Source organism: Equus przewalskii, chromosome 1, assembly GCF_037783145.1.
Source record: "Equus przewalskii isolate Varuska chromosome 1, EquPr2, whole genome shotgun sequence".
In the NCBI taxonomy this organism is placed as follows: domain Eukaryota; kingdom Metazoa; phylum Chordata; class Mammalia; order Perissodactyla; family Equidae; genus Equus; species Equus przewalskii.
This window is the reverse complement of record NC_091831.1, coordinates 91,348,852-91,375,709: the sequence shown is the minus strand read 5'-3', so window position 1 is coordinate 91,375,709 and position 26,858 is coordinate 91,348,852. Positions and strand designations below refer to the sequence as shown.

General features: G+C 39.7%; 1 protein-coding gene across 5 annotated transcripts in view; it reads left to right on the top strand.

Moving 5' to 3' along the window:
- The window catches only part of ADAMTSL3 (ADAMTS like 3), a 327,141-nt gene that overhangs the window by 120,098 nt on the left and 180,185 nt on the right, over window positions 1–26,858 (top strand). For all 5 annotated transcript variants that reach the window (XR_011525377.1, XM_070569997.1, XM_070569993.1 and 2 more), the window contains exons 6-7: window positions 5,001–5,237; window positions 19,173–19,299. Coding sequence is in view for 4 of the 5 variants with exons in the window: in XM_070569997.1 (XP_070426098.1) it covers window positions 5,001–5,237; window positions 19,173–19,299 (364 nt within the window). In the remaining variant the exon portion in view is untranslated. The remainder of the gene's footprint in view (window positions 1–5,000; window positions 5,238–19,172; window positions 19,300–26,858) is intronic.

The window sequence follows — 26,858 nt, the reverse complement described above, 5'->3', positions numbered from 1 at the left end:
GCATATCAGCAAGATGGGCTAATATTGAATTCACTGACTACTCATATTTTTTTTATACCAGGGCTTATGGTTTTAAAGGAAGTGCTGGAAGAGGGCAAAGGGGAAATATTTTTTAAATCAGTCTGTCATAATTTGGTAACCATATTTCGTAGCATGAACACGTTTTTGTATGAGCACAGGAGAAGGCATGGTTAATTCTGCACTGTGGGGTCCCTGGGCTGCCTGACAGCTTTCCAGAAGAGGTGACATTTGATGTGACCCATGAAAGATCCTTTATACTACAGATCCTATGAATGGCTAATTTCTGACAGTTTTCTTTTAGCGGTATTCTTTTCTTTCCATGGCCATTGCTCTGAATTTGCGCAGGAGCTACTTGCTCTCCTGTCTGTCTCCAGAACTTCAATCCATCCTGCCATCACACTGGTCCTAAAATGCCACCTTTTCTATGTCACTCCCTTCTGTGGATCCTTATTGCTTTTAATTCCCCTCATTTGCATTCAAGGACCTCCAGAAGCTGGTTAGATTGATCTCTTATTCAACTCACAACTTTCACCCTTGCTGGACAAGGCTGTGCCTCATAGATACTAAATTTGCTTCTGCTGTTTCTCTTTTGCTTATGTGGTTTCTCGTATCTTGTCCTGTTCACATCACACCATCCTTTAAATCGCATCTGAAATGTCTCTTTTCCACGATGCGTTGTTTGCTTACTCTAGCTTATAGTGACCACCTCCAGTAATTTATTTTTGTGCTAGAAATGTTGACATTCCTTATGTAAGAAGGTCATGAAATTTCACTCACACCACAACCTGCATATGAAGATAAAATAAAATGTTCAAATTTGCTTATGCAAAAATCGTATTTCTCCTGAGTCCCTACTCACTGGTTATCTGGGGGAAAATTAACTAAATATCTATTTCAAATTAAAGCTTGGTCCAATCCTATTGAATAAATTATCTCTCAGGTAATGGTCTGTGCCTCTTGCATAAAAATCCTTGGTTTATTAGATAGTCTGCCTGTCTTGGCTTCTCTCCCTGAGTTGTTCGTGAGGATGCTTTATGCATCTTCATGACCTTACGAGGGAAGGCAGAACTGGTCTTCAGGGTTGTCCTTGAACGGCTGCTGGTTGTTATCTGCTGCCTCCCCTCCCCACCCCTGTTTTCCTTCATCTCCTCCTCCTTGTCCCCCTAATCCCATTCCTCTTTCTTCTTCTCCTTCTCCTTCTTTTCTATGCTTCCCAGGCCGGCTACCCTCTCCTGACTGAGTCAAGTTTTTCTGATCTAGGATTGATTCTTTCCTTATTAGATCTACTCTTTCTTTTTTGTTTTTTTTCTTGTGAGGAAGGTTCGCCCTGAGCTAACATCCATTGCCAATCCTTCTCTTTTTTGCTTGATGAAGATTAGCACTGAGCTAACATCCATGCCAATCTTCCTCTACTTTGTATGTGGGACACCTCCATAGCATGGCTGATGAGTGGAGTAGGTCTGCACCCGGGATCCGAACCTACAAACCCTGGGCTGCCAAAGTGGAGGGTGCAGAACTTTAACCACTCTGCCACAGAGCCGGCCCCTACTCTTTCCTTTTTAACTCCATTTTAATCAATTTTTAATTTAACTCTTGGATAGCAATTTTATTTCCTTCATTGCAAAGTCCTACAGTAAGTCTACAAATTCCGATAACCTACTTTTTCATTGTATTTCATACATCTATATGCTGCATCTCCTATAGGATAACAAGCTCAGTAAGTGGTGGTGGTGGATTATATTCTACTTTCGTGTTCTCCACAGCATGTAACCTAGGCAAAGCCCATAAAGGATATTTAAATAAATAAGTGTTGCCTTGAACTTAACTGATATGGAGAAATGCTACCCAGGGAAAGGAAAGCAGAAGAATGTTTGACTTTCAAGCTTCCTAAATGTCAACTAAAGTACCTAAGACACAAGAATCCCTAGATGGTCTTGAGCCAAGCCAGGGGACCCAGCTGACCCGGACTGGACAGGGTTACTGTTGACCCTGGAAGAATGCCAAGTAAATGAGACATTTAATGGAAGTAGTCAATGTCCTCCAAGATTACTAGAAAGCAGTATTATATAATGGAATGCTTGTCACTGGGAGTCAGTCGGCTCTGTCATTTTCTAGCTGTGTGTCTTTGGGCTCATGATTAAAAGCCTTTCTAGATCACCATTTTCTCCATTTGTAAAAATGAGGGGAACAATAATCCTGACCTGCCTAGCTCAAAGAGTGGTGGTGAAGAAAAAATGTCGGTGATAATCCCTGGTAAACTAAAGATATAAGACCTTAATCAGGGATCATCATTCGCTAAGGACAGAAGCCCACTCAAATTAGCTCAGGAAAAATGCGGTTCACTGGATAGATTAGTGGAATTTAGACATAAGCACATCTTGGGGGCCTGGACCCAGGAATCAGAAAGTGAGGAACCCAAGTTACTTACTCCTTCTATTGAAACACATGGTTTGTCATCTTTCCTTCTTTTATTTCTAGTTCATTCTTTGTTGTGGCAACTCACTTGCTTCACTTCAACATGCATCTCAAAAGCAATGGCTAGCCCAGCGCCAGATTTCGACATGGCGTGGACCAGATTTTTGCCTCTGATGATCAGCTGTGGCCAGGAGGCTGGTCACACGTACAAACTTGGCCACCTTTTCAGCAAAGGCAGAATTGAGGCTGGCATCCTAGACTGTCTTCTGTTAATTAATGCTTGTTGGTTTTATTAAACCTCATTGGTCTATGGAATTTAAGGCAGTCAAGGGTCAGACAGCCAGCACTTTCGGTCCCTAGGGCAAGTGTAGGGACACTGAGTGAGCCTAATGCAAGGGAGGCGTTTTCACCCTGCTGTCCTATCCTCTTGGGTTTGGGTTTCAAAGAGTCAGATATAGAGAAAACTGGCCATAGTTGAAGGAAGAGGAGGCCATATAATTTTACCACTGATATCTTCCTTCTGGTCATGGAAGACACAGTACTCATTCCAAGAGAGAAAGGTCGTCCAATTTGTCTTCTTCAATTTGACTCTTTCTTCCATAGGTGTGACCTGGGTTGAGGTTTAATCTTGCTAAAACAAGAAAAATACGGACACGATATGGGATTTTGCAATGACTCACAGCAAAGTAATACAACCAATACCAGGGGGAAGTTTATTTATTAATTATATTTTATTTATTCTCTACCTACTTCCAAAAAGGATCTGAGGCAGTTTATAAAGGCCAAAAGTATAAACACAGTAAGATACAAAAGTCAAATAGTAAAATGGGGAGAAATGGAAGAAGTTATATTTTAAATTTCTGACTGATAATTTATTAATAACAATTTACAGAAAAAAATAAAGTTAAGTTTCTGCCTTACCCTATACATCAAAATAAATTTCAGATGTAACCAAGCATTAAACATAATTGCTCAACTATAAAGAACTAAAAAAATACACTTAAGTTTTTATCTGTTTTTAGGGCAGGGTGGGAAAAGCATTTCTAATCTCATTAATAAAGAAAGAAACTTTAAAAGGAAGTAATAGAGCTGACTACATAAAAATTTAGAACTTCTTGACTTCACAAAGCACCAAAACCAAAATTAAATGGGGAAAATATTTTAAATACGAATGACGAGGAGCTGATAGCTTCACTATGAAGTTTAATAGTTTTATCTGTTAAAAATAATAAAAAGACATTCCAATAAATGAAGGATAGAAAACAAGAAATTTTTGAAGAATTAATATAAAAAGCAAATATTCATGAAAATATGTTAAACCGAAATAATAAAAAGGAGATGTAAATTAAAACAATAAAATTTTATTTAACACTTATGATTGGAAAATTTTAGAAAATTATAATCCACACACTGAGGAAAGGGAATTTATACAGGCTGATGATAATAATAACATCTTTCTGAGGGCCACTTGGCAATATTTTGAAAAGCCCATGAAACACACTTACCCTTTTCCTCAGCAATTTGTCCTTGGGAAATAGTCAAGGAAATGAGTAAAGATTTAGCTACAAAGATCTTTGTTATTTATTCTTTTTTTGAATACAAGCAATTTCCCAACGTTTTATAATGAACATTTATTAGCTTTGTAATAAGAAAAATATAAAATAATAGATTGTCTTTTCTGTATCTATTTTCTTTAATTGGGAAGTTTGTATACCACAAGTCGATTTTGAAGGGTAAAGTGGCACTTTTTGTCACTCAGCATCTTGCTTTGGAAATATCTAATGGGAGGGACCAGTAATTTAGTAAAAAGACCCCTGAGTCATCAGGACTCGTACAAACACTTTTTACTGTTATTATGGGAGCTCCCTAGGGTGTTTACTTGTAATTTGTTTGCTTTTGCTGTAGACAGAATTTGAACAAGCTGCATTTTCTGCTTCCCATCCTACAGCCAGTCGAAGGCAGGCACTTCGTACCAGGGAAGAGGGATGGCTGGGGGCCCGGCAACAAGAGGGAAAGCAGATAAATTCAACAACAACAATGAAAAAAACAGACACAAAGAAACAAGCCCAAGTTCTCACAAAGCACAGCAGTTTGCGGCCGGTTAACCTAGGAGCAAATAATCTTTCATGCTGAAATGGCTCTTGAAGGCGTGGATGATAATTAATATTCCCTATGAAAACCTTGAGTTGCCTGGAAAAATTAAAAGCCTTCCATTTCTCTCGTTTCAAAAAGGAGACTGTCTAATGCATTTGAAAATTTATATCCAAGATGGTTAAAAGAGAGCAAAATTTGGCATCTGAATATAGTAAGCTTTAATAATCTGGCAGCAAATACCTGGGTGGAGGAGTGAGCAGAATAAATAAGGAGATCCCCTGTATACATGATTATTGCTGAGGTCCCAGTAGAATTCCACCGCTGTAGATTCAGTTTGGAATTTTTAAAAAAAGTGAAGGAACGAGGTGACTCATGGGGGAGAGGCAGGTGGGACTCTGGTAAACTTGCTCAGCTGCCATTGGCCCGTCTCACTGGTTCATGTGTGTGTGGCCCTTGCTCTCCCCCTCCAGGACTGCCCTCCGGATGCAGAGGACTTCAGAGCCCAGCAGTGCTCCGCGTACAATGACGTCCAGTATCAGGGGCGCTATTACGAATGGCTTCCACAGTATAATGATCCTGCTGCCCCCTGCGCGCTCAAGTGTCATGCCCGGGGTCAGAACTTGGTGGTGGAGCTGGCTCCCAAGGTACTGGATGGAACTCGTTGCAATGCTGACTCCCTGGACATGTGTATCAGTGGCATTTGTCAGGTAAGTCACACCTGCGTCCCATGGCCCCAGTTTGAGGATGTGCCCTGCCTACACCCTCGAAAGAGAATCTTTTTCTTCTGTACTTTTGTTCACACAGAGGAAATATTACTATTGTTAATTTTAATGTAAAAAAATATTTTAGAGTATTACTCACTTTTAAATATTATGTTTTATTTATTTAAAACAGTGCGCATTTTCCCCATTTAGAATCTAAAGATTGCAATATATGACCCCTTGTGAGTCCTCTAGGTCAGTGGTTCTCCAACTTGAAAGTCCCTCAGAATCACCTGAAGGACTTGTTAAATAGCCTGCTAGCCCCCAACCCCAGAGTTTCTGATCCAGTAGGTCTGGGGTGGGGCCCAAGAATTTGCATGTCTAACAAATGAACACAGTAAGATGCTGATGCTGCTGGTCCGGGGGACCCCCTGCTTTGCAAGGGTTGTATTGGTAGGTTCCCGGAGCCCTCTTATTAAAATTAACTCATTATTTTGGGTCTTTGGGAGCAATGACTTATATACTGAAAAATTAGCAAGGATGCGTTCCAGCAGATTTTTCAGAGTGGATTTTGCAGAGCTATGACTGAGGCATCACCCCTCATGGCTTGTAGAGGTGTGAGAATTCAGAGTACAGGTTGCTGAGACAGTGTGGGGAGGGCAGGAAAGGCTAGGATTCCACCCCCATTCTTTTGATTTCTGGAGAAAATTTAAATAATAATGAGTGTCTAGTATGCCATCTATCCTATTATTTTCATAACAAAAGCAGTAGTAGCAACAGCAAATGAGCAGCCTGACCACTTACTAAGTGTCAAACACTACCACGCATCTCAGACTTCACATGCTCAAAGACGAAGCTTGATCCTGCTCCCCAAACTAGCTTCTCCTCCCTTCATCCCTTCATCTAGAGAATGGCATCTGGTTGCTCAACACAAAAGTTTGCGGCCATTCTTGATTCTTCTCTTTCAACCCACACATCGAATCCATCGCCAACTCCTGCCAATTCTACTTCCAAAGCTTGTTTTGAATCCACCATTTCTTTCTACCTCCACTGACTTCTTTCTTACTCTAAGTTTTGGCAATTATGAATAAAGCTGCTGTAAACAGCCAAGTGCAAGTTTTTATGTGGACACAAGTTTTCAACACATTTGAGTAAATACCAAGGAGAGCAATTGTTCAATTGTTGTATCATGGTAAGAGTATGTTTAGTTTTGTAAGAAAGTGCCAAATGGTCTTCCACAGTGACTGCCATTTTCTGCTCCTACCAGCAATAAATGAGAGTCCATATCACTCCCAGCATTTGGTGTTTTCATTGTTCTAGACTTTGGCCATTCTAATAGGTGTGTAGTGGTATCTCATTGTTGTTTTAATTTGCAATTCCCTAATGACATATGATGTCGAGCATCCTTTCATATGCTTATTTGCCATCTAAATATCTTTTTTGATGAGGTCTGTTCAGGTGTCTTGCCCGTTTTTTAATTGGGTTGTTCATTTTCTTATTAAGAGTTCTTTGTTTGTTTTGGATAATAGTCCGTTATCAGATGCATCTTTTGCAAATATTTTTTCCCAGTGTGACTTGTCTTCTCCTTCTCTTGACAGTGTCTTTTGCAGAGCAGAAGCTTTTAATTTTAGTGAAGTCCAGCTTATCAGTTATTTCTTCCAGGGATCTAAAAAGTCATCACCATGCCCAAGGTCACCTAAGTTATCTTCTAGGAGTTTCATAGTTTTGTGTTTTACATGTAGGTCTATGATCCATTTTGAGTTCATTTTTGTGGAGGATGTAAGTTTGTGTCTAAATTCATTTCTTTTTTTTTTTAAAGTGGATGTGCTGTTGTTTCAGCACCATTTGTTGAAAGGACGATCTTTTCTCCATTGTATTGTCTTTGCTCCTTTGTCAAAGATCTCTTGACTTTTATTATTATGGGTTTGTTTCTGTGCTCTCTATTCTGTTCCATTGATCCATTTGTCTCTTCTTTTGCCAATACCATACTTGTCTTGATTACTTTACCTTTATAATAAGTCTTGAATTTGGGTAGCGGTAGTCCCCTGACGCTGTTCTCCTTCAGGATTGTGTTGACTACTCTGGGTCTTTTCCCTCTCTCTATGTAAACTTTAGGGTCAGTTTGTCAATATCCACAAGATAACTTCCTGGAATCAAGTTGAGAATAACGAACATCTTGACAATATGGAGTCTTCTTCTCCACAAACGTGGAATATCTCTCCATTTATTTAGTTCTTCTTTGATTTCTTTCATCAGAATTTTGTAGTTTTATTCATATAATTTTTGTACAAAATTTTTGTTAGATAGTTGCTTCTATCCTCATGAGAAATATTGGTCTGTATGTTTCTTGTAACATCTTTGTCTGGATTCGGCATTCAGGGTAGTGCTGGCCTCATAGAATGAGTTAAGAAGTATTCTCTCTTTTTCTATCTTCTGGAAGAGATTGCAGAACACTGGTATAATTCCTTCCTTAAATGTTTGGTGGAATTCACCAATGAACCGATCTGGGCCTGGCACTTTCTGTTTTGGAAGGTTGTTAATTATTGATCAATTCCTTTAATAGATATAGGTCTACTCAGATCATCTATTTCTTCTTGTGTGAGTTTTGGCAGATTGTGTCTTTCAAGGAATTGGTCCATTTCATCTAGGTTATCTTGGGTGATACGTATGCATGGAGTTACTCGTAATATTCCTTTAATATTACGGACACCTTTCAGTGTCCGTGGGATCTGTAGTGATGTTCTCTCTTTCATTTTTGATATTGGTAATTTAACAATTTGTATCTTCTATGTTTTTCTTAGCCTGGTTAGAAACATTGATTTTACTGACTTTTCAAAAATTAGCTTTTGATTTTGTTGATTTTCTTGATTGATTTTCTATTTTCAATTTCATTGATTTCTGCTCTAATTTTTCTTATTTCTTTTCTTCTGCTTACTTTGGATTTAATTTGCTCTTTTACTTCTAGTTTCCTAAGGTGGAAGCTTAGATTATTGGTTGTAGATCCTTCGTCTGTTCTTATATATGCATTCAATGCTTCAATTTCCCTTTAAGCACTGCTTTCACTGCATCTTACATATTTTGATAAATTGTATTTTACTTTTCATCAAAATATTTTTGAATTTCTTTTGAGACATCTTCTTTGACTCATGTGTTATTTAGAAGTATGTTGTTTAATATCCAAGTATTTTGAAAATTTCCAGCTATGGTTCTGCTAATGATTTCTAGTTTAATTCCACTGTGGTCTGGGAGCAGACAGTATATTATTCTTATTCTTTTAGATTTTTTAAGGTGTGTTTTATGGCCTAGCATGTGATCTATCTTGGTGAATGTTCCATGTGACCTTGAGAAGAATGTGCCTTCTGCTGTTCTTGGATGAAGTTAGGAGATATCAATTATATTCAGTTGATTGATGATACTGTTGAATTCAACTATGTTCCTACTGATTTTCTACCTGCTGGATCTGTCTGTTTCTGAGAGAGAGGTGTTGAAGTCTCCAACTATAATAATGGATTTCTTTACTTTTCCTTGCAATTCTATCAGTTTTTGCCGCACATATTTTGACATTCTATTGTTAGGCACAGACACATTAAGGATTGTTATGTCTTCTTGTAGTACTGACCCTTTATCATTACATAAATGCCCCTCTTAAGTCTGATAAATTCTCTTGCTCTAAAGTCTGGTCTGTCTGAAACTAATATACCTACTCCTACTTTATCTTGATTAATGTTAGTATGCTATATCCTTCTCTATCCTTTTACTTTTAACCTACATGTGTCTTTATATTTAAAGTGCGTTTTTTGTAGACAACAGATAGTTGGATTTTATTTTTTTATCTACTCTGACAATCTCTATCTTTTAATTGGTATTTTAATTGGTATATTTAGACCAGTGATGTTTAAAGTGATTATTGATATAGTTGGATTAATATCTATCATATTTGTTATTGTTTTCTATTCATTACTCTTGTTCTGTATCCCTATATTTGTTCACTCTTTTTCTGCTTTTTAATTAAACTTTTTATATGATTCCACATTTTCTCTCCTACTTAGTATATCAGTTATACTTCTCTTTTTCTTCTTTTGCTTTCTTAAGTAGTTGCCCTATAGTTTGCAATATACATTTACAACCAATCCAAGTTCACTTTCAAATAACACTATTACTGCTTCATGGGTATAGTGAAAATTCCCATGACAAAGTAATAGTAAAGAATATTAATTCCTCCCTGCATCCCTGTTATCATTTCAATCATTCATGTCACTTATATATAAGCATACATGTATGTATGTGTATACACATATATATATGTCAGCATACATAGTTGAAGACATTGTTGCTATTATTTTCAATAAATGATTGTTTTAGATAGACTGGTAATGAGAAAAATAAAAATTTTTATTTTACCTTCATTTATTCCTTCTTCAGTACTCTTCCTTTCTTTATGTAGATCTGAATTTCTGTCCTATATCATTTTCCTACTCCCTGAAGAACTTGGTCTAACGGCGACAAATTCCCTCAATTTTTGTTTGCCTGAGAAAGTCTTTATTTCCCTCTCACTTCTGAAGGATGACTTCACAGGGTACAGAAGTCTGGGTTGTTTCTTTCTCTCAACACTTTAAATATTTCCCTCTACTCTTTTCTTGTTTGCATGTTTTCTAAGGAGAAGTCAGATGTAATTCTTATCTTTGCTCCTCTATACATAAGGTGTTTTATTCCTCTGGCTTCTTTCAAGATTCTTTTTCTTTATCTTTGATTTTCTGCAGTTTGAATATGATATGCCTAAGTGTAGTTTTTTTGACATTTATCTTGCTTGGTGTTCCAAGCTTGAGCTTCCTGGACCTATGGTTTTGTGTCTGATATTAATATGGGGGAAAAGCTCCATCATTATTGCTTCAAAGATTTCTTCTGTTCCTTTCTCTCTTTCTGGTATTCCCATTACGCCTATGTCACACCTTTTGTAGTTGTCCCACAGTTCCTGGATGTACTGTGTTGGGTATTTTTTTTCAGTCTTTTTTCTCTTTGCTTTTCCATTAGGGACGTTTCTGTTGACATATCCTCTACTTCATTCTACTCTTCTCCCTTTTGTGCTGCTTTTTCAATTCTGCCAAAATGCCAGAAAGCCCTTCCACATGCTGTTCCTACTGCCTTCTAATTATGCTGCTGGCTACTCTTACTCATCTTCGTGACATCAGCCTAATGTCACTTCCTTACAAGGTTTTCTGTGATTTCTCTTTCTAAATTAATTCTCCTGGTTCTATTATAATACCTTTTAATTACACTGTAATATTTTATAATTGCACATTTATTTGTGTGATTATTTGATTATGACTGTCTCCCACACCAGAGTATAAGCTCTTTGAAGTTAGGAATCATATGTGTGCTGCTCACTGACACACCCCAGAGCCTCCACCATGTCTGGCCCCATAGAGGGTCCTCAGTAAACCTGGTTGAACAGATGTGTCTTACCTGCTTGTAAATGCAGAGGCGGTTCAGATCTCTTGGTCTTTCTTTTAACCTCCAATCTTGAATTTTCTAGCTCAAGCTTGATGTCTGTTCTGGGAGATTCCACAGATTCCTCCAATTCAGCATGTCCCCTTCCTCCAAATAAACTATTATTTTCTTCCCCAATCAAGTAGTCCTTCTAACTGCTATTCCTATTCATTTCTGTTTATGGAGCCGCAGTTCTCAGTGTTACCTTCCTGAGTTCGTGTTGTAGTCACTGTGCGTATTTGCTCACGTGTCCTCTGTATCCTGGTACCTCTATCAAATCTCTCACATTTTACTCTGATTTTCTCTCTCACTTTCACCTTTTTATCCCGAGACTAGACTAGCCAGTCTCTCCCAGCAGCCTAGCTAATGGCTCTTCCTTTCTCTCCTACTCAATTGAACCGTCGTATTGGATGCTTGCTGTTGACTAATCTTCCCAAAGGTCAGTGTTTTCTACTTCATTCTTCTTTTTCCTATGCTGTCAATGGTTTCCCTTTGTAACCACCAGTTCACTTCTGGGCTCTTCCACTAAGCGATAATAATAGCTATTATTTGTCAATGGAATTATGCTTTTTTGTTTCCAAGTTTTTGACAATAAGCACATATTGCTTTATAATTAAAAAGAATTGTTATTAAAGGCAATTTAGTCTGGGCTGAAGAAGAACACGATGGACAAGGTAATGTTTTGACACTGAGGTTTTGCAAAGTTGAGTAGGAGTTACATAAACCAAAATGAGGAAGGCAATCACAGGCAGAAAGAATAGCAATGGTGAAGAGATGTAACAGTAGGTGTGTTTAAGGATCTATGACTCCTTCTGTAGAGTTGAGGTGAAAAATACCTGTGAGATAATGCTAGAAGTTGAGGTTCCAGACTAGGTGGAAACTGATCATTAACGTTTTCTGAAAGTCATAAGAGGAGCCATTGAAGGATTTTATAGGGACTAGCTCAGTTGGGATTGTCTTTAGAAAGGTCACTCAAGTAGCAAAGTGGCAGGTTGTTTGGAGAGGATAGCGTCTGGGCAAACGAGAAGGTCAAGTGTCAGGTAACAAGAGCTAGGAGGAAGGCAGAGGTAAGATGCATGAAGAACGAGAGACAAATTCTAGAGATTAAAGAAGCAGATATTTTAGTACTGGCAGTTTCATTGGATGTGGCAAGTGAAAGAGAGAAGTTTAGAATGATGTCTGGATTTCTGACGTGATGGCTAAGTAAATGATGAGGCCATTCACCAAGACAGAAAACATTGGGTGAGGACCAAGTGTATGGGGAAAAGGTAATGAGCCTGAGGTACCTGTGGATATCCAAGTTGACAAGAATTTAGAGCTTACGAGGGAATTCTAGACTAGAAACATAGACCTAGGGGTTGTCACATGGTTAAAGCTAATGTATGTCCTTGGCGACTGAATAAGAAAAGTAGATTTGCAAGGACGGTGTCCTGGCCCCATCATTTAAGGGACAAGCATTGGAAGAGGTGCCCATCATGGGGACTGAACAGAATAGTCTTCTGTATAATAAAAAACTGGGAAAAAACAAGATATGGGAGGGTGAGTGTTTAAGAAGGAGAGTTAGCCGTGTCAAATACTTCAGCAAAGTCAAGAGGGATGAGGACTGAAGTATGCCTCCTTCGTTTGGACCAAACCAACACCACTGGTGACCTAGCTTGAGCGATCTCTCAGTGACATGGTTGGAGTGGATACTGGTTGGTGGTGTGGCAAGATGTACTAGTTTCCTGTGGTTGCTGACCATCTCTGAGCCTTGGTGTGTAAAAGGGAGGTATTACCCTCCTTGTTGGTCCTGTATTAAATTCCTTCTTTCACGAGCTGCATTCGACAAGCCCAGCACAATAGCTGTCACGCAGGAAGCTTGCAGTCCACACTGGTTCCGTTTCCCTGGCTTCTCCTCGTGTTCACTGACCCCAGCCTGCAATCCTTATTCATTGTCTAAGGTGCATGGTTTGCGCCAGTAGTTTCCAAGGTTTGAAAGGGCTTGCAGGATGAAGGTGGTTTTCAGTGCTGAGTTAGTTCCTTTAAAATGCATGCTCCCTGTCGTGTTTTTGTGATTCTGATGGGTGAGCAGATTCTTTGGGCAGGAGCAGGTGAATCTCGGTTGCTGAAAGCTAAGTGCTCTTTCGGCAAGGCTGTTTGGGTAAAAAGAATTACATGCACTTCCTCAGGAGTGACTCAGACACTTCTCAGTTGAATTCAGGGTCTTGCCTTCAGCAGGATAATGTTCACGTAAGTTCCCTTTCCGAACAAAGTGGCCATGGCTGTCAGCAGTCCTTAGGGTGAGAGCAAGAGAACTCTGACTCTCACTGCTTGCCTTAGGATCGGTGAACTGAGCCCTGACGTTGGCTTGGCACAGACTACAGATAAGTTTTGCAAGCGTGCTTACAGTTTGCTTATTTGAATGAACCTGTCACCGTGCTCCTGGGGACAACTTTCTGTGATCTTGAGCACAGCAGGCAGCACAAGACAACTGCACTCACTGAGGGAAATCCACTTTGGATTTTTATCATAAAGAGAACCTGCTTGGAACCATGTCCAGAGAACAAGTCTGATTTGTCCTTCATGTTTCTTGACTTCCCTGATGGCTGGGTAGATGAGGAAGCCACTTTGTATTTATAGTAAAAATAATAGCAACTAACACTTACTGGGTACTCACCAGGCACCAGGCATTGTCTCAGCACTTTACTGTTAGTGCAGCAGATGCTCTGAGGTGGGTGCAGGCATTATCCCCTCTCTGTTTATAAGGAAATTGGAATTAGAAGGGGTTAAGTAACTTGTCCAATTTGTGGAGCTAGAAAATGGTAGTGCTGGAATTTGAATCCAGGCAACCCAATTCTGGAATCCATTTTCTTAACCATTGCACTATACTGATGGCACTCATACTTTTTGTGTTGCTACATGTGTAGCTGAAGTTTGTAACTGAAAACAAGATGTGGTTCTGGTTAAGGACAATCAGTACAGTCATTGAGTCAGGCATGGACAGCTTAGTATGGAGGTCGAGACTGAAATATCTACACACCATTCAGGGAGAGCAATTGCCCAGGTGTAGTCATGGTGAGTGATGAGGAATGCCATGACCTGGAGAATACAGACATGCTCATCGTGAAGGGGGATATCCACAGAGTGTTCATTTGTCAACAGACGCTAGAAGTCTGGATTTTAATGTGGAATGTCCAATGTAAGACACCACCTTCATTGAAAACTATAAGACATTCTTGAAAGAAATTGAAGAAGACATAAAGAAATAGAAAGATATTCCACGTTCATGGGTTGGAAGAATAAATATAGTTAAAATGTCCATTACTACTAAAGCAATCTACAGATTCAATGCAATCCCAATCAGAATCCCAATGACATTCTTCACAGAAATCAAACAAAGAGTTCTAAAATTTATATGGAACAGCAAAAGACCTCAAATAGCTAAAGCCATCCTGAGAAAAAAGAAGGAAGCTGGAGGCATCACAATCCCTGACTTCAAAATATACTACAAAGCTATAGTAATCAAAACAGGATGGTACTGGCACAAAAACAGACACACAGATCAACGGAACAGAATTGAAAGCCCAGAGATAAAACCACACATCTATGGACAGCTAATCTTTGATGGAGTTGCCAAGAACATACAATGGAGAAAAGACAGTCTCTTCAGTAAATGGTGTTGGGAAAACTGGACAGCCACCTGCAAAAGAATGAAAGTAGACTATTATCTTTCCCCATACACGAAAATTAACTCAAAATGGATTAAAGACTTGAATGTAAGACCTGAAACCATAAAACTCCTAGAAGAAAAGACAGGCAGTGCACTATTTGATAACAGTCTTGGCAGCATGTTTTCAAATACCATGTCTACTAAGGCAAGGGAAACAAAAGAAAAAGTTAACAAATGGGACTACATCAGACTAAAAAGCTTCTGCATGACAAAGGAAACTCGTAACAAAACGAAAAGATAACCTACCCATCCTCTGGGAGAAAATATTTGTAAATCATATATCTGACAAGGGGTTAATTTCCAAAATATATAAAGAGCTCATACAACTCAACGACAAAAATCAAACAACCCAATCAGAAAAAATGGGGAAAGGATATAAACAGACATTTTCCCAAAGAAGATATTCAGGTGGCCAACAGGTACATGAAAAGATGCTCCACATCACTAATTATTAGGGAAATGCAAATCAAAAGCTACAAGGAGATATCACCTTACATGCGTCAGAATGGCTATAATTACCAAGACGAAAAATAACAAACGTTGGAGAGGACGTGCAGAAAAGGGAACACTTATATACTTCAGGTGGGAATACAAATTGTTGCAGCCACCATGGATAACAGTATGAAGATTTCTCAAAATATTAAAAATAGAAATACCATAGGACCCAGCTATCCCACTACTGGGTATTTATGCAAAGAACTTGAAATCAGCAATCCAAAGAGATTTATGCATCCCTTATTCATTGCAGCATTATTCACAATAGCCAAGACATGGAAGCAACTCAAGTGCCTTTCTACAGATGTATGGATAAAGAAGATGTGGCATATATATACAATGGAATATTAGCCATAAAAAAAGACAAAATCATCCCATTTGCAACAACATGGATGGTCCTTAAGAATATGATGTTAAGTGAAATAAGCCAGACAGAGGAAGACACTGCATGATTTCACTCGTATGTGGAAGATAAACAAATACAAGGATAAAGAGAACAGATTAGTGGTCACCAGACGGGAAGGGGGCTGGGGGTGGGTGGAAGGGGTAAAGGGGCACATACGTATGGTGATGGACAAAAATTAGACTACTGATGGTGAGCATGATGAAGTCTATACAGAAATTGGTAAATAATAATGTACACCCCAAAATTACACAATGTGATATACCATTGTGATCTCAGTAAAATAATTGAAAAAAAAACAAACACAAAACACCTTGCTTGCTATTAATGACCCTGCTTTATCCCTTAATGGTGAAATGGTACTCCTGTATACTGCAGGCTAGGTTTTCCTGCAGTAACCAACATCCGCCAAAGCTCAGCGGCTTAAAACAATTGAAGATTAGTTCTGGTTAACGCCACCTCTCCAACATGGATCAGCAGGGGTCTCTGCTCTTTGACTATCTCACAGGGAGACTGCGGGAGGCTTTATTCAAACACGTTTTACACAATAACTTCAGTAGTGAGAAAAGAATTATGCGACTGGAGCAATGACCCTTAAAGCTACTTACAGAAATGACACGGACACTTAGACTGATATTTCATTGGCTGAAGACAGTCAGTGACCCCACTTGACTTCAAGGAGGGAGGAGAAGTTCAGTCTTTCCGTGGCCAAAAGGAGAAGCTAAACATTTGTGGATATCCCTAATGACTACCACAGCTCCGTGTACTCTGATTTTTAAGGCAGGAATGTTAGAATTTTTTCTAAGGTAGAACCCCGTTTTCAGAGATCTCAAACAGAGGTTGACTGAAAAAGTTGTTCGGTTCTTGACGGATCAACTTTGACGTATCTGGAAAATTTATATCGTGCTTAATATGGAGTAATGTCACTTATTTAAACACTGTCTTCTTTTAGCTGATTAGGAAATCATATGCAAGAACTGTGAAAGAATTCTTAGCTGAAATGATGATTTATATATGAGTATTTATTCCTAAATGTACTGCTCATATATTTTAAGTGTTTGTTTATATTATCCCCTATCTTGTATAATTTGTCTCATTAACTACACTGTAATATATGAATCTTGGCTTATTGACTTATACTCTGTAGTGGCTGGCTCTTTAGAAATTGGTTATTTAATAAAAGTTCAATTTTATTGATATGTTTATCGATTAATGGTTTTTAAATCATTACAATTAGAGATCTTGACTTCAGGAGATGTCACAGAATTGAAAACACTTCAAGCAATTTTTTAAAAGTTGCTTATTGTTGGTTATGATGAGATCTGAGAGCCAAAATTCAGTAGTCTCTCAATTTCAAGGGTATTTCTGGCTTATACCCTCTGAATCACAAGGCAGTCAGACCTTCTTTTCAGATATTATTTTTCTGTGATGTTTTCACATGTTTTTTTTCGGCTGTAAGATTTGGATGAACTGTAACTTAAAAAAAAAATTATGAAACAAATGTAAGTGCTTAGGGAGGTATTCGATTGCCCAAGACCTTGCAAGGCCCTAAACACTTCAAAACAAGCCCATCCTAGCTCCTAAACCCACACCCTTCCCGGATGACCAGATAGAGGGTGATTCTCATTCTCATGCAATGCAAAGTGCTCAGGGACACGAATGTGTGAGGACAGAGCTTGGCGCGGGAACAGCGTTTCTATAATTTAATGGTAGAATTACTCCCCTTGGAGAAAGTTGCATGAACACAAGTTACTCATTGATTGAATCCCAACCATGCAAGTCTGTTTCCAAAATCAATCACTCTTAAGTTGTTCCATATGTACTTGTAAATATTAATATAATGGCCTATGTAAATGGGTTCTTTATTGTCCATCTGCTGATACTAAAGGTGAGGAAGGTGTAGCGTAGTGTTAAGATTCTGGTGTCAGATGACCTGGGTTTTAAAACCATTACTGACATTGTATAATAGCTCTATAATGTTGGGAAGTCATTCAACCTCAGTAACATTCAGATGTCTTATTTATAAAATAGAGATAAAAGGTATTGACTATATCATGAGGTTGCTGTGACGATTAACTGAAATAATGTGTTTAAAGTGCTTGGCAAAATGCCAGGCAAGCATCCCATAGTAATCAACTATAATTCTTAATATTTTATTACTGTCTTTATAAAGTCATATAATCAAGATGAAAGGATCTCAAAAGCCATTGGATTCAACTACTCATCAAATTATTTAATCGCTTCTCCAGTGTTCCCTCCAGGACATCTCCCATCTGGCCCGTGGTTGAATACTGATTGTTGGATAACCCTGAGTTCTCCAACTGCCTCATATTGAACTCAATTATGCTGTTAAACCTGTAGCTTTAACTATTTGGAGATACACCGAGCAAACATAAACCCTTTCCTCATGACAGCCCTTTGTGAATTTCAAAACATCTCTAATCACAGGCTTTTCCTTAAACTTCCTTGGAACCCTTCCTGCCTCTCCCTGAAGCTTTCATTTGTTCATTCTCTTTCCCTTCAACACCCACATTTTGGAAAGAATAGAGTAGAGATGTGGTTTCGACTTCCTCCGGTTTTATTTTCTCTTCAACACCTTGGATGTAGAGTCTGATTCAGCAACTCCCCAAGCTGAAGCGCAGGGGCTGTACCCAGGAGTCAAAACGAAATGAAAAGCAGAGAGAGAGAGAGAAAATGGAACCTCTTTTATTGAGGCTTTATAACGTTCTAATCACTATGCTAAGAGTTTTACATATATCTTCTCATTTGATCCTCACTAAACCCTATATGAAGTATGCCTTATGATTCCTATTTTACTCTTGAGAAAAATGAGTCTCTGAGAGTTTGAATTGTTCAATATCCTGCAGCTTGAAAGGGGTGGTGGGGCAGGTCAGGTTTTATAAGTGGGCTGTCTGCCTCCAAAGTCCCCGCACTTGAACACCAGGTATATGAATACAAGTATAGTGAATGAGTATGGGAGGTAGAGAGAAACTGGCACATTAGTTAATTTTATTGGACACACATTACGTAAAAGACATATTTATGAAATAAAAATAAATATAGGATATAGACCTTTTCTCATATAAGGAAGCTTACAATCTAGCAAATACCCCCACCCCCAAAATAATCCACGAGAGACTGAAAGATAGCAGTATAAGCATATTCTGTAGGAGACACCTCTCTTGTTATTCCTTTCAGACATTTTATAAATTGTTTCTTAGCGTAAATATATAGATATAAGGACGTAGAGGTAGAGATATGTAGGTATAGGTATAGATAATGATAAAGAGAAGGAGATATGATACAGATATGGAATAGAGAGAGATATGGATATATAGATGTTGAGATGTAGGTATGTGGAGATAGAGAGAAAAACAGAGAAAAAAAATTAAAAGTAAAACTATGGACCAGGAGGATATACATGGACTTCAGATAGTGGTCGTTTGGGGAGAAAATTAGACAATAGGACTAGTGTAGGGTAGGAAGCGAGGGAAGGAGTGGGGAGAGGGGAGAGAGGAAATATAATTTTACTGTCCCATTCGTTTATATATAAATGAATATATGCATATAAATACGTAAAAATATCTGAATGAAAATATAGATAAGAGACTAAGAGTGGGAGTATGGAGGGACGGCTTCAATTCTTCTCTTTTAATTATTTGGGCTTTGCATAAGAACCATATAAATGACAGTAAGCTTTATATTATTCATATTTTTAAAGCTATGTTCTCATAAAGGAAGCCAACGCATAAATTTAGGAAGGATAACCCCATAAATATGGTTTCTAACATCGAGTGCCTCCTCCCCGTGTTCTCCCCACTCCTGACGGCCATTCCTCTGTCTGCAGGCTGTGGGCTGCGACAGGCAGCTGGGAAGTAACGCCAAGGAGGACAACTGTGGCGTCTGTGCTGGCGACGGCTCCACCTGCAGGCTCGTGCGGGGACAATCAAAGTCCCAGGTTTCTCCTGAAAAAAGTAGGTTTTAAACCTAACACAATGTTACCATGTGCTTTAGACGGTCTGTGACTAGAATAACATTTTCCTAACGCCACACTTTTTAGTTGGAAAGAACTTCTGGCCAGTTTTCTAAAAGTCAAATTGTGTATATCAAATTTTTGTTCACATTCCCTTTTCTAAAACTACCTGTTTCTTTGAACCTTTGCCATTACGGAGAATGACTATTTTTTTTTTAATATTTGCTAATTTTTTAGGTAAACCATGAGTAATAATTTCTTTTATTTGCCTCCCTTTGATTGCTAACAAGGTAGGAAATATTGTCATGTATTTATTGCCCATTTATACTTTTTCAGCTTTCAATTAGCTGCTGAAGTCATTTACTCCTTTTCCTATTTGGATGTTGATCGCTTCCTCACTATTGTGAGCTTTCAATCTATCATGAATACTACCCATTTGTCTGTTATACCTATTTCAAATATTGTTCTCAGTTTGTCATTTGACTTTCAATATCATTGATGTTTGTGGAATCAATAGTTTCTAAGTTTTATATATTCAGAAATTTCCATCCTTTCATTTCAGTAGTATCTGCCTTTTAAAAAATCCTTTAATTTGGGGCTCAGGAAACTTTTTCTATAAAGGCTGGATAATAAACATTTTAGGGCTTTGCGGGGCATATGGTCTCTGTCTCAACTACTCAACACTGCCGTAGCAAAAGCACCCACAGACAACTCTTAAACAAATGGGCATAGCTCTGTTCCAATAAAACTTTGCTTGCAAAAATAGGCTGCAGGCTGAATTTGACCCTCAGATTGGGTTTTGCTGACCCCTGCCATAAAGGGAAAAAAGTATTCATTATGTTGTCTGCCAGTGCTTTTATGGTTTTGTGTTCCTACTTTAAAATCCTTTAGTCACTTGAATTTATTTGGATGTAACTTATGAAATAGGGATCTTACTTACTCCTTCCAGTGGGAAGAACTTGATAGGAGGAGTGGAGGGTGGGGATGGTTCTCCAGGCAGAGGAAACACGATGTTCATGGCCTGACACTAGAGGAAAGCCTGGGCTGTCTCGAGAAACTACTAATATATTGCTTAGGCCTGAATGCATATTGGATGGCGTGCAAGATGTGACAGAATGGCATCCAGAAGGCAACTGTAAAGGCCTTCATTGTTTTGCTTTACTTTTCAGGTTGAGCGGAGTCATTAAGGCAATTTAGGCAGTGGAGTGACATGGTTAGATTTGTGTTTTAGTAAAATGATTTCTGGCGGCGTATGGAGGCTGGATTACCTGTGAGGTGAGCCTAGAAGCAAGGAGTCTGAATAGGAAGCTTTTATTAAATACTCAAGGGTGTTTGAAATAATGAGGCCTTGGTCTAGCGTCTCAGGGTAGGAGAGGTAGAGGAAGGAACAGATTGGAGAGATATTTAGGAGATAGAATCAGCAGAGTTTGATAATTCTTTGGATGAAGACTATAAGAGAAACAAAGAAGCTAGGATGATGCAAATTATCCAGTTTGAGCAATTGGCTGGATATGCTTGCTGTTCATTTGGGTAAGAAATTCATGAAGAGGAGACGCCTATCAAAGGTAATAGCTCACCTCCCTTGGTCTTCCTTCTCTCCAGAATTTTGGCCCCATAAGTATTCAATACCTTAGTACCTTTCTGATGCCTTCAAACAGATGTTGATTATATTTTGTTTGAGATTGAAGGGTTGATCTGAGAACATGCCAGTCCATTGTTACTGGTGGCAAAATCTCCTTATTGGTGGCATTTAATTATAAATTGAGTGAGTCTGTCCAAAGAGCATATGTAGAATATATCAGAAGCCAACAGTTGCCTCCTTGGGAACATGTGAAGTCAAGGTGTTTAGCCAGGAAAGCAGTTTAAGGGAATTCAACTGAGAAAGAATGAAAAGAGTAGGTAGGTAAACGCAGAGCTCAGCAAGAGTAATATCACGGAAGACAAAGGAATGAGTAAGTCCAAAAAGGAGGTCGTGGTCAGCCATGTTTAATGCGGTTGTAAAATGGACTGGAGTAAGAGCTCCACAATTTCTCTTTGGCAATTTGAAGATCATCTGTGACCTTAGCAAGAGTGGTTTCAATGAGTTTCAGGCTGAAAACAAAGCCTGATTGCGATGGGATGAAGAGTGAACAGAAGGCGAGAATATGCAGAAGGAAGGATTTGCCCAGGACAAGAGGAGGTGTCCGTGCCCACACCATGTCAAGAGCTGGATAACTATACAGATACAGCTGGAGAACATGGTGAGAAATTAACTGGGTTCCAGCCTATTGGCGTTTTTTACTCTCTTCTTTAGGAGATAGAGTCAGCTGCTAAGAGTGGGGCTCTCAGAGACTTGAGAGTGTTCCCCTCGAGGAAAGGGGAATAAGAAACTCAGCAAAGACAGTAAAAAGGTAGCAGAGTAGCTGTAAGAGCCTGGCTGAGGTTGGAAACCATGAATTTGTGGGGGTTTCAACCCGTGGACAAATGAGGAAGCCAGCTTTGAATGGCGATGTGTCAATGAGGAATGCATTCTACCATAAATGACAGAAAACTCTATTCATAAGAATAGGAGTTTATGAATCTCTTTTAACAAGAAGTCTAGAGTAGGCAGTCAAGGCTGAGGAAGCTGTTTCGCTGCATCTTTAAGGAACCAGGGTCCTCTCTCCTTCATCCTCCTTAGAGTGTGGCTTTCATCTCCAGTTGCAAAGTCACATTGAACATTGAGACACCACATCCACATCCCAGATGATAAAGAAGAAGGTAGTGCAAGAGGTATTCTTTTGATACTGTGCCCTTTATTCAGGAAGGGAAGTCGTCCCCAGGGAATTTGTCTCATTGACGAGAACTGTGGCATGTGACACTCCGGCTTCTAAGGAGCTGGGAAACTGATTATATGGCATTCGTTCTATTCTGTTGTTACCAATGTTGATACAATGCCATATAATTCCTTAAGTTCTCTTCAGGCATATCCTATCGTTTAATTCCACTAGCCTCTCTCGTTGTAGTTTTGATATTGTCAAACCCATTTGACAGATGGGGAAACTAAGGACCAGAGATGTTAAGGAACAGCTCCCATAATTCATTATGAAAAGCAATATGGGGAAGTGTGGTTAAGATATTGCGTTTAAATCCTGGGTCTGTTGCTTACTAGCTGTATAAGCAGCTGTATAAGCAGAGTAAGTATTTTTAACTTCCATGTGTATCTTGGTTTTCTCATTTTAAAACTGGGAACAGCAGTAGTACTGCTTTTGTAAAGTTATTGTCAGGGTTAAATAAATCAGTCATGCCAAGCAATCCAAATAGTATCTGGCACCTAGAGAGGGCTCAGTAAATGCTAGCTGTATTTTTATTAGAAATATTACTCATTTGGGTACCAAAGGATGTCACACCTCTTACATACATTAAACGTACGTGTGGATATTTGTAAACAGATTTCTAAATCAACAATTGGTCAATCTGGGTACTGTTTTTAGGAGAGCTACTGATGGATATGGAGGAAAACCTTGTCAAAAGTGTCAAAAAAGACTGACTTGTAGGAGAAACCAAAGTTGGAGGAAAGACAACTCCAGGGAAGACAGTGGAGAGCCAGGCTCCACTGTGAAGGGTTAATTCAGGAAGGTTTTTGGATGAGTGGACTGAATGGGAAAATAATAGCCAGCACGAGTATTGGGGAAGGGCCTGGAGTTAGCATTGGCCTGAAAAAGTGTGGAAATCTCCTCAGAAAAGATGTGGTCTTGTCAGGGTCAAAGAGAGATTAGAAATCGAGGTAATTCTAATTGAAGCAGGGTAGAAACGGAGTGAAATTGGGTCAAGAGACCAGTCTTTTTGAAGAAGTGAGCTGAGGAGGCCCTGAAATGGGAAGGGGTGGGGTGGCGTGCTGTGTTGGCTGTGTTGGCCTACCTGTTGGTATGTCATAGTTCTTCACTCGTGGTAAAGTAGTTCCTATTCTCTCTCTCTCTCTCATTTTCACTTTCTTTCACACTGAATTTCAGTTTTTGGATCAGAGTTCCTTTTGAGAATCTATTGAAAGTTATGTATTTTCTCTCTGGGAAAATGCATGTGTACCCATAAGCCCCAAATTTGCCATTCTGATTTTTTTGTGGGGGTCTCAGATCCCCGATGCCGGTTTAGGACATTCCAGGTTCAGAGCCTCTAAAGATTGAATCTTTCTGATCGATTTCTGCAAAGAAGGGGCAACTGGGGCGCACAGACAGATCCTTGACTGCAGTGGGCGATGCATTGTAGTGAAACTGGGGCATCCCGCAGGCCGCTGGCATGTCATCCGGTTCTGTATGGCTGTGCTTGGGCTAAGGCTAAAGTTTGCAGAGATTCCTCCCTGCGTGAAAACCATGCTTCTCGTCCTTGATTTTCAGTACCACCCCTTCATGTCTGTTGCTGCTCCGAAACTGGCCAGCTGAAGCTGTTGTTGGCTGGGGTTTTCCATGGGCCATATGGAAGCACTTCTCTATAATCATGCTTTGTGTGAAAGACATGTGGGAAATGAAGCCATGTCTCTCTTTGAGTGTGCATCACCGGGCCTGCAGAGTCCGTGAAGCTCCTACGTCCTCACCTTGCCAAACAATCATGCCTGTCTTCCCCGGACTCACACTGAGTGAGGACATGGCAGCGAGATGCTGTTGGCACAGTCCTGCTCTGGAGAAAGTGCACAAGGTTGCGCACAGGCTATCGTTTCCATCTTCCAGTGAGGCAGATTCAAGGTGTAGGAGTCTGGAGCCAAAACTTTTGCAATGAGAAAAATCAGAAATTAATCCAGATACAACACACGAATTTCCTGTTCGGAGGGAGAAGGAGAGAGACTGAACTAATAACTGGCATGAATAGCTTTGGATGTTGGAACAGGGAACTAGAGGCCAGTCAAGTTTTAAAGAGAGAAAACTCTAAAAACAGCAACCAAGAAGCAAACACATCTATTTGGAGAGCCTCAACTTGGCATTTAAGGACTCAGTTGTGTTTCCAGCTTTGTCTTTTCTTTTTGGTCGTGTCCACACATATATGAGGCCAGTAAATAAGTAAGCTCAGCCTGTCTCATCTGGGCTCCTTGTACATTTTTATATGGCGGCACCTAAACCTGTTGATACAGTGATGTCCAAGGCTGACCCGAAATGGCAGCATTTCACTCAACCTTTGACATTATGAAGATAGCCACATCTTCTTATAAAGCATCTCTTGGTACTCCTGACAAAAATAGAATCCTGGGCTAGGCGGACTGAGGGGCTGCCTTATAGAGTAATTATTATGATGTTTCCTCTTCATACACTGTTCATTTGTCCTTTGACTGTCACTTCCAAAAATAATCTATAAATTTAACTTATTCCACAACAAGGAAGACCGTATCAGCCATAAAGGGTTTGCTAACATGGTGAACAGATTGGCTTCCATTCATCCTGTCTTCTCACGTCATCTCTTTCTATCTCCCCATCCTTTCTAGGGCAAGATTCTGACTGATAATACTCTTATTCCAGAACTGTGGGTGGTAAAGGAATATTCAAACCAAAGATCCTATTGGTTTTTATGGGATATTTCCCCCATTTAATTCAACAAGAGAGAGCATGGCGTGGAAGAAAGATCTTTTGACTGAAAACCCAGAGCCCTGTGTTCTCGCTCTTGCTGGCCCTTTCCCACGTCGTGTCTTCTGTGCCCTCTGCATGAAGAGGAATGAGAAAAAAGATGTGCCAACTTTGTGGGAAGGAATATCATAGATTCTGTTTTTCACAGAGTAGCCAGACTGACTGTGAACTTCCCAGCTTAAAACTTCTTCATGGATTGCCTTTACGCTTACGATAAAATCCACACCTCTTTCTATGACCTTCAATGTCTGGGATCATCTGACTCCCACATTATGTCATATGCTGCCATTCTGCCCATCATTCATTAGGCTTCAGTCATGCTGACTTTCTGGAAGGTTCTAGAATGCTAAGTGCCCTTTCCCCTCATGGACCTTTGCATCGACCAATCCCTGGACCCGAAACATGCTTTTCCCAGTTCTTACCATGGTGCCTCTTTCTCATCCTTGAGCTCAAGGGTCACCTCCTCAGAGAGGCTTTCTTTGACCACTCTTCCTAAAGTCCACCCTTCTCTTTTCTGTTTTTTTCATGCTTAGCTTTTATCACAAGAAGTAATTACTTCATTTATTTGTTTAATTTGTCTCTCGCACTAGTAAGGCGTTGCGAGAGCAGACACCATGTCCATTGTTTTCACCGTTTTATTCCTAGTGCTTTTACAGCACCGAGCATGTCACAGGAGTTCAATAAATGCAGAACGAATGAATGCAGGCTCTCTGCCGGGGGACGATTCTGCTTCCCATTATGATTTCAGTGGGACTGAATAATGTTGTGCAACAGAACTGGACTGGGAGCCAAAGACTGGGGTAATAACCTCAGCTTGGCCGCTAACTCTCTGTGATCTTAGGCAAGATGCTGAACTTACTGGGGCCTTGGCTTTTTCATCTGCATGCTGGGAGGGTTAGCGAAGATGATTCCTAAGCCCTCTTCTAGCTCTGAAAGTCTATTAAGTACGTCTATAATTTATTCTTTGTTTTTGAAAACACAGTTCTTGGGATTGAATGGAGGTTAGAGAAATAAGACCCAGGGTCTTATATGGAGACATTTTCCAAAGTTTTAATGAAAAGGTTTGACACAGATGGCTTGATTTTATTCTTATAGGGCCCAGGAAGTTTTGTATATGCAACAAAAGGGAGCTGGTGTGAAGTCCCCTCTTATTTCCCATGAACCACTACCTCAGTATCTTTTTACATGCTGCCGTCACTACCTACATGAGAGGGTTTTGTTTGCACACTGACCCCCTCCTTGGTGTGTGAGCTCATAAAGGGCCTTTCACACTTCGCCCAATACCTGGTACTTAGTATTTTCTCAGTAATGGTGTATTGACTTGACTGGAACAGAACTGAAAAACCCACCTGGACCAGCTGCCATGGCAACAGTCCTTGAGGACATGGTGAATTAAAAACAGAAGCATCCTATTGGCAGCCAAGCCCTGCCACACCTGCAGTCACCCAGGAGACTTGATATCCACTAACCAGATGAGAGCTCTGGGATTATTGATAATAATAGTTATCAGGACGATGATAATAACAGTGGCCTCCACAGGTTGTGTGCTTATGATGTGCCAGGCACTGTGGTAAGTATTTTTGCTGTATAATATGATTTATTCCTCATCAGACTCTACAAAATAGGTATAATTATAACCTGCCATTTGACAAACGTAGAAATGGGCTCAGGGAAATGAAGCACCTTGTTTGAAGTCTCACAATTAGTAAGTGGCCAAGCTGGTTCTGACTCCCAAGTCCATGTGTGTCACCACCCTCCTGAGCTGTCTTCCAAGAGTAGCCAGATGAGCAAGAGAGGAAACGTGCACCAAGGCCTGGAGTGATGGGGGATAGACAAAGGCAGCACAAAAATGGAACCAGAAGTGGAGCAAAGGCTGCCTCAACTCACCTGCCCATTATTCCCTTTTGGCAAAGCCCAGCCCTGGGGTTCCTAATCCAGCACGCACATCAGGACCACCTGGAGAACTTGCTCCACATTCTAATCCTCAGGCCCC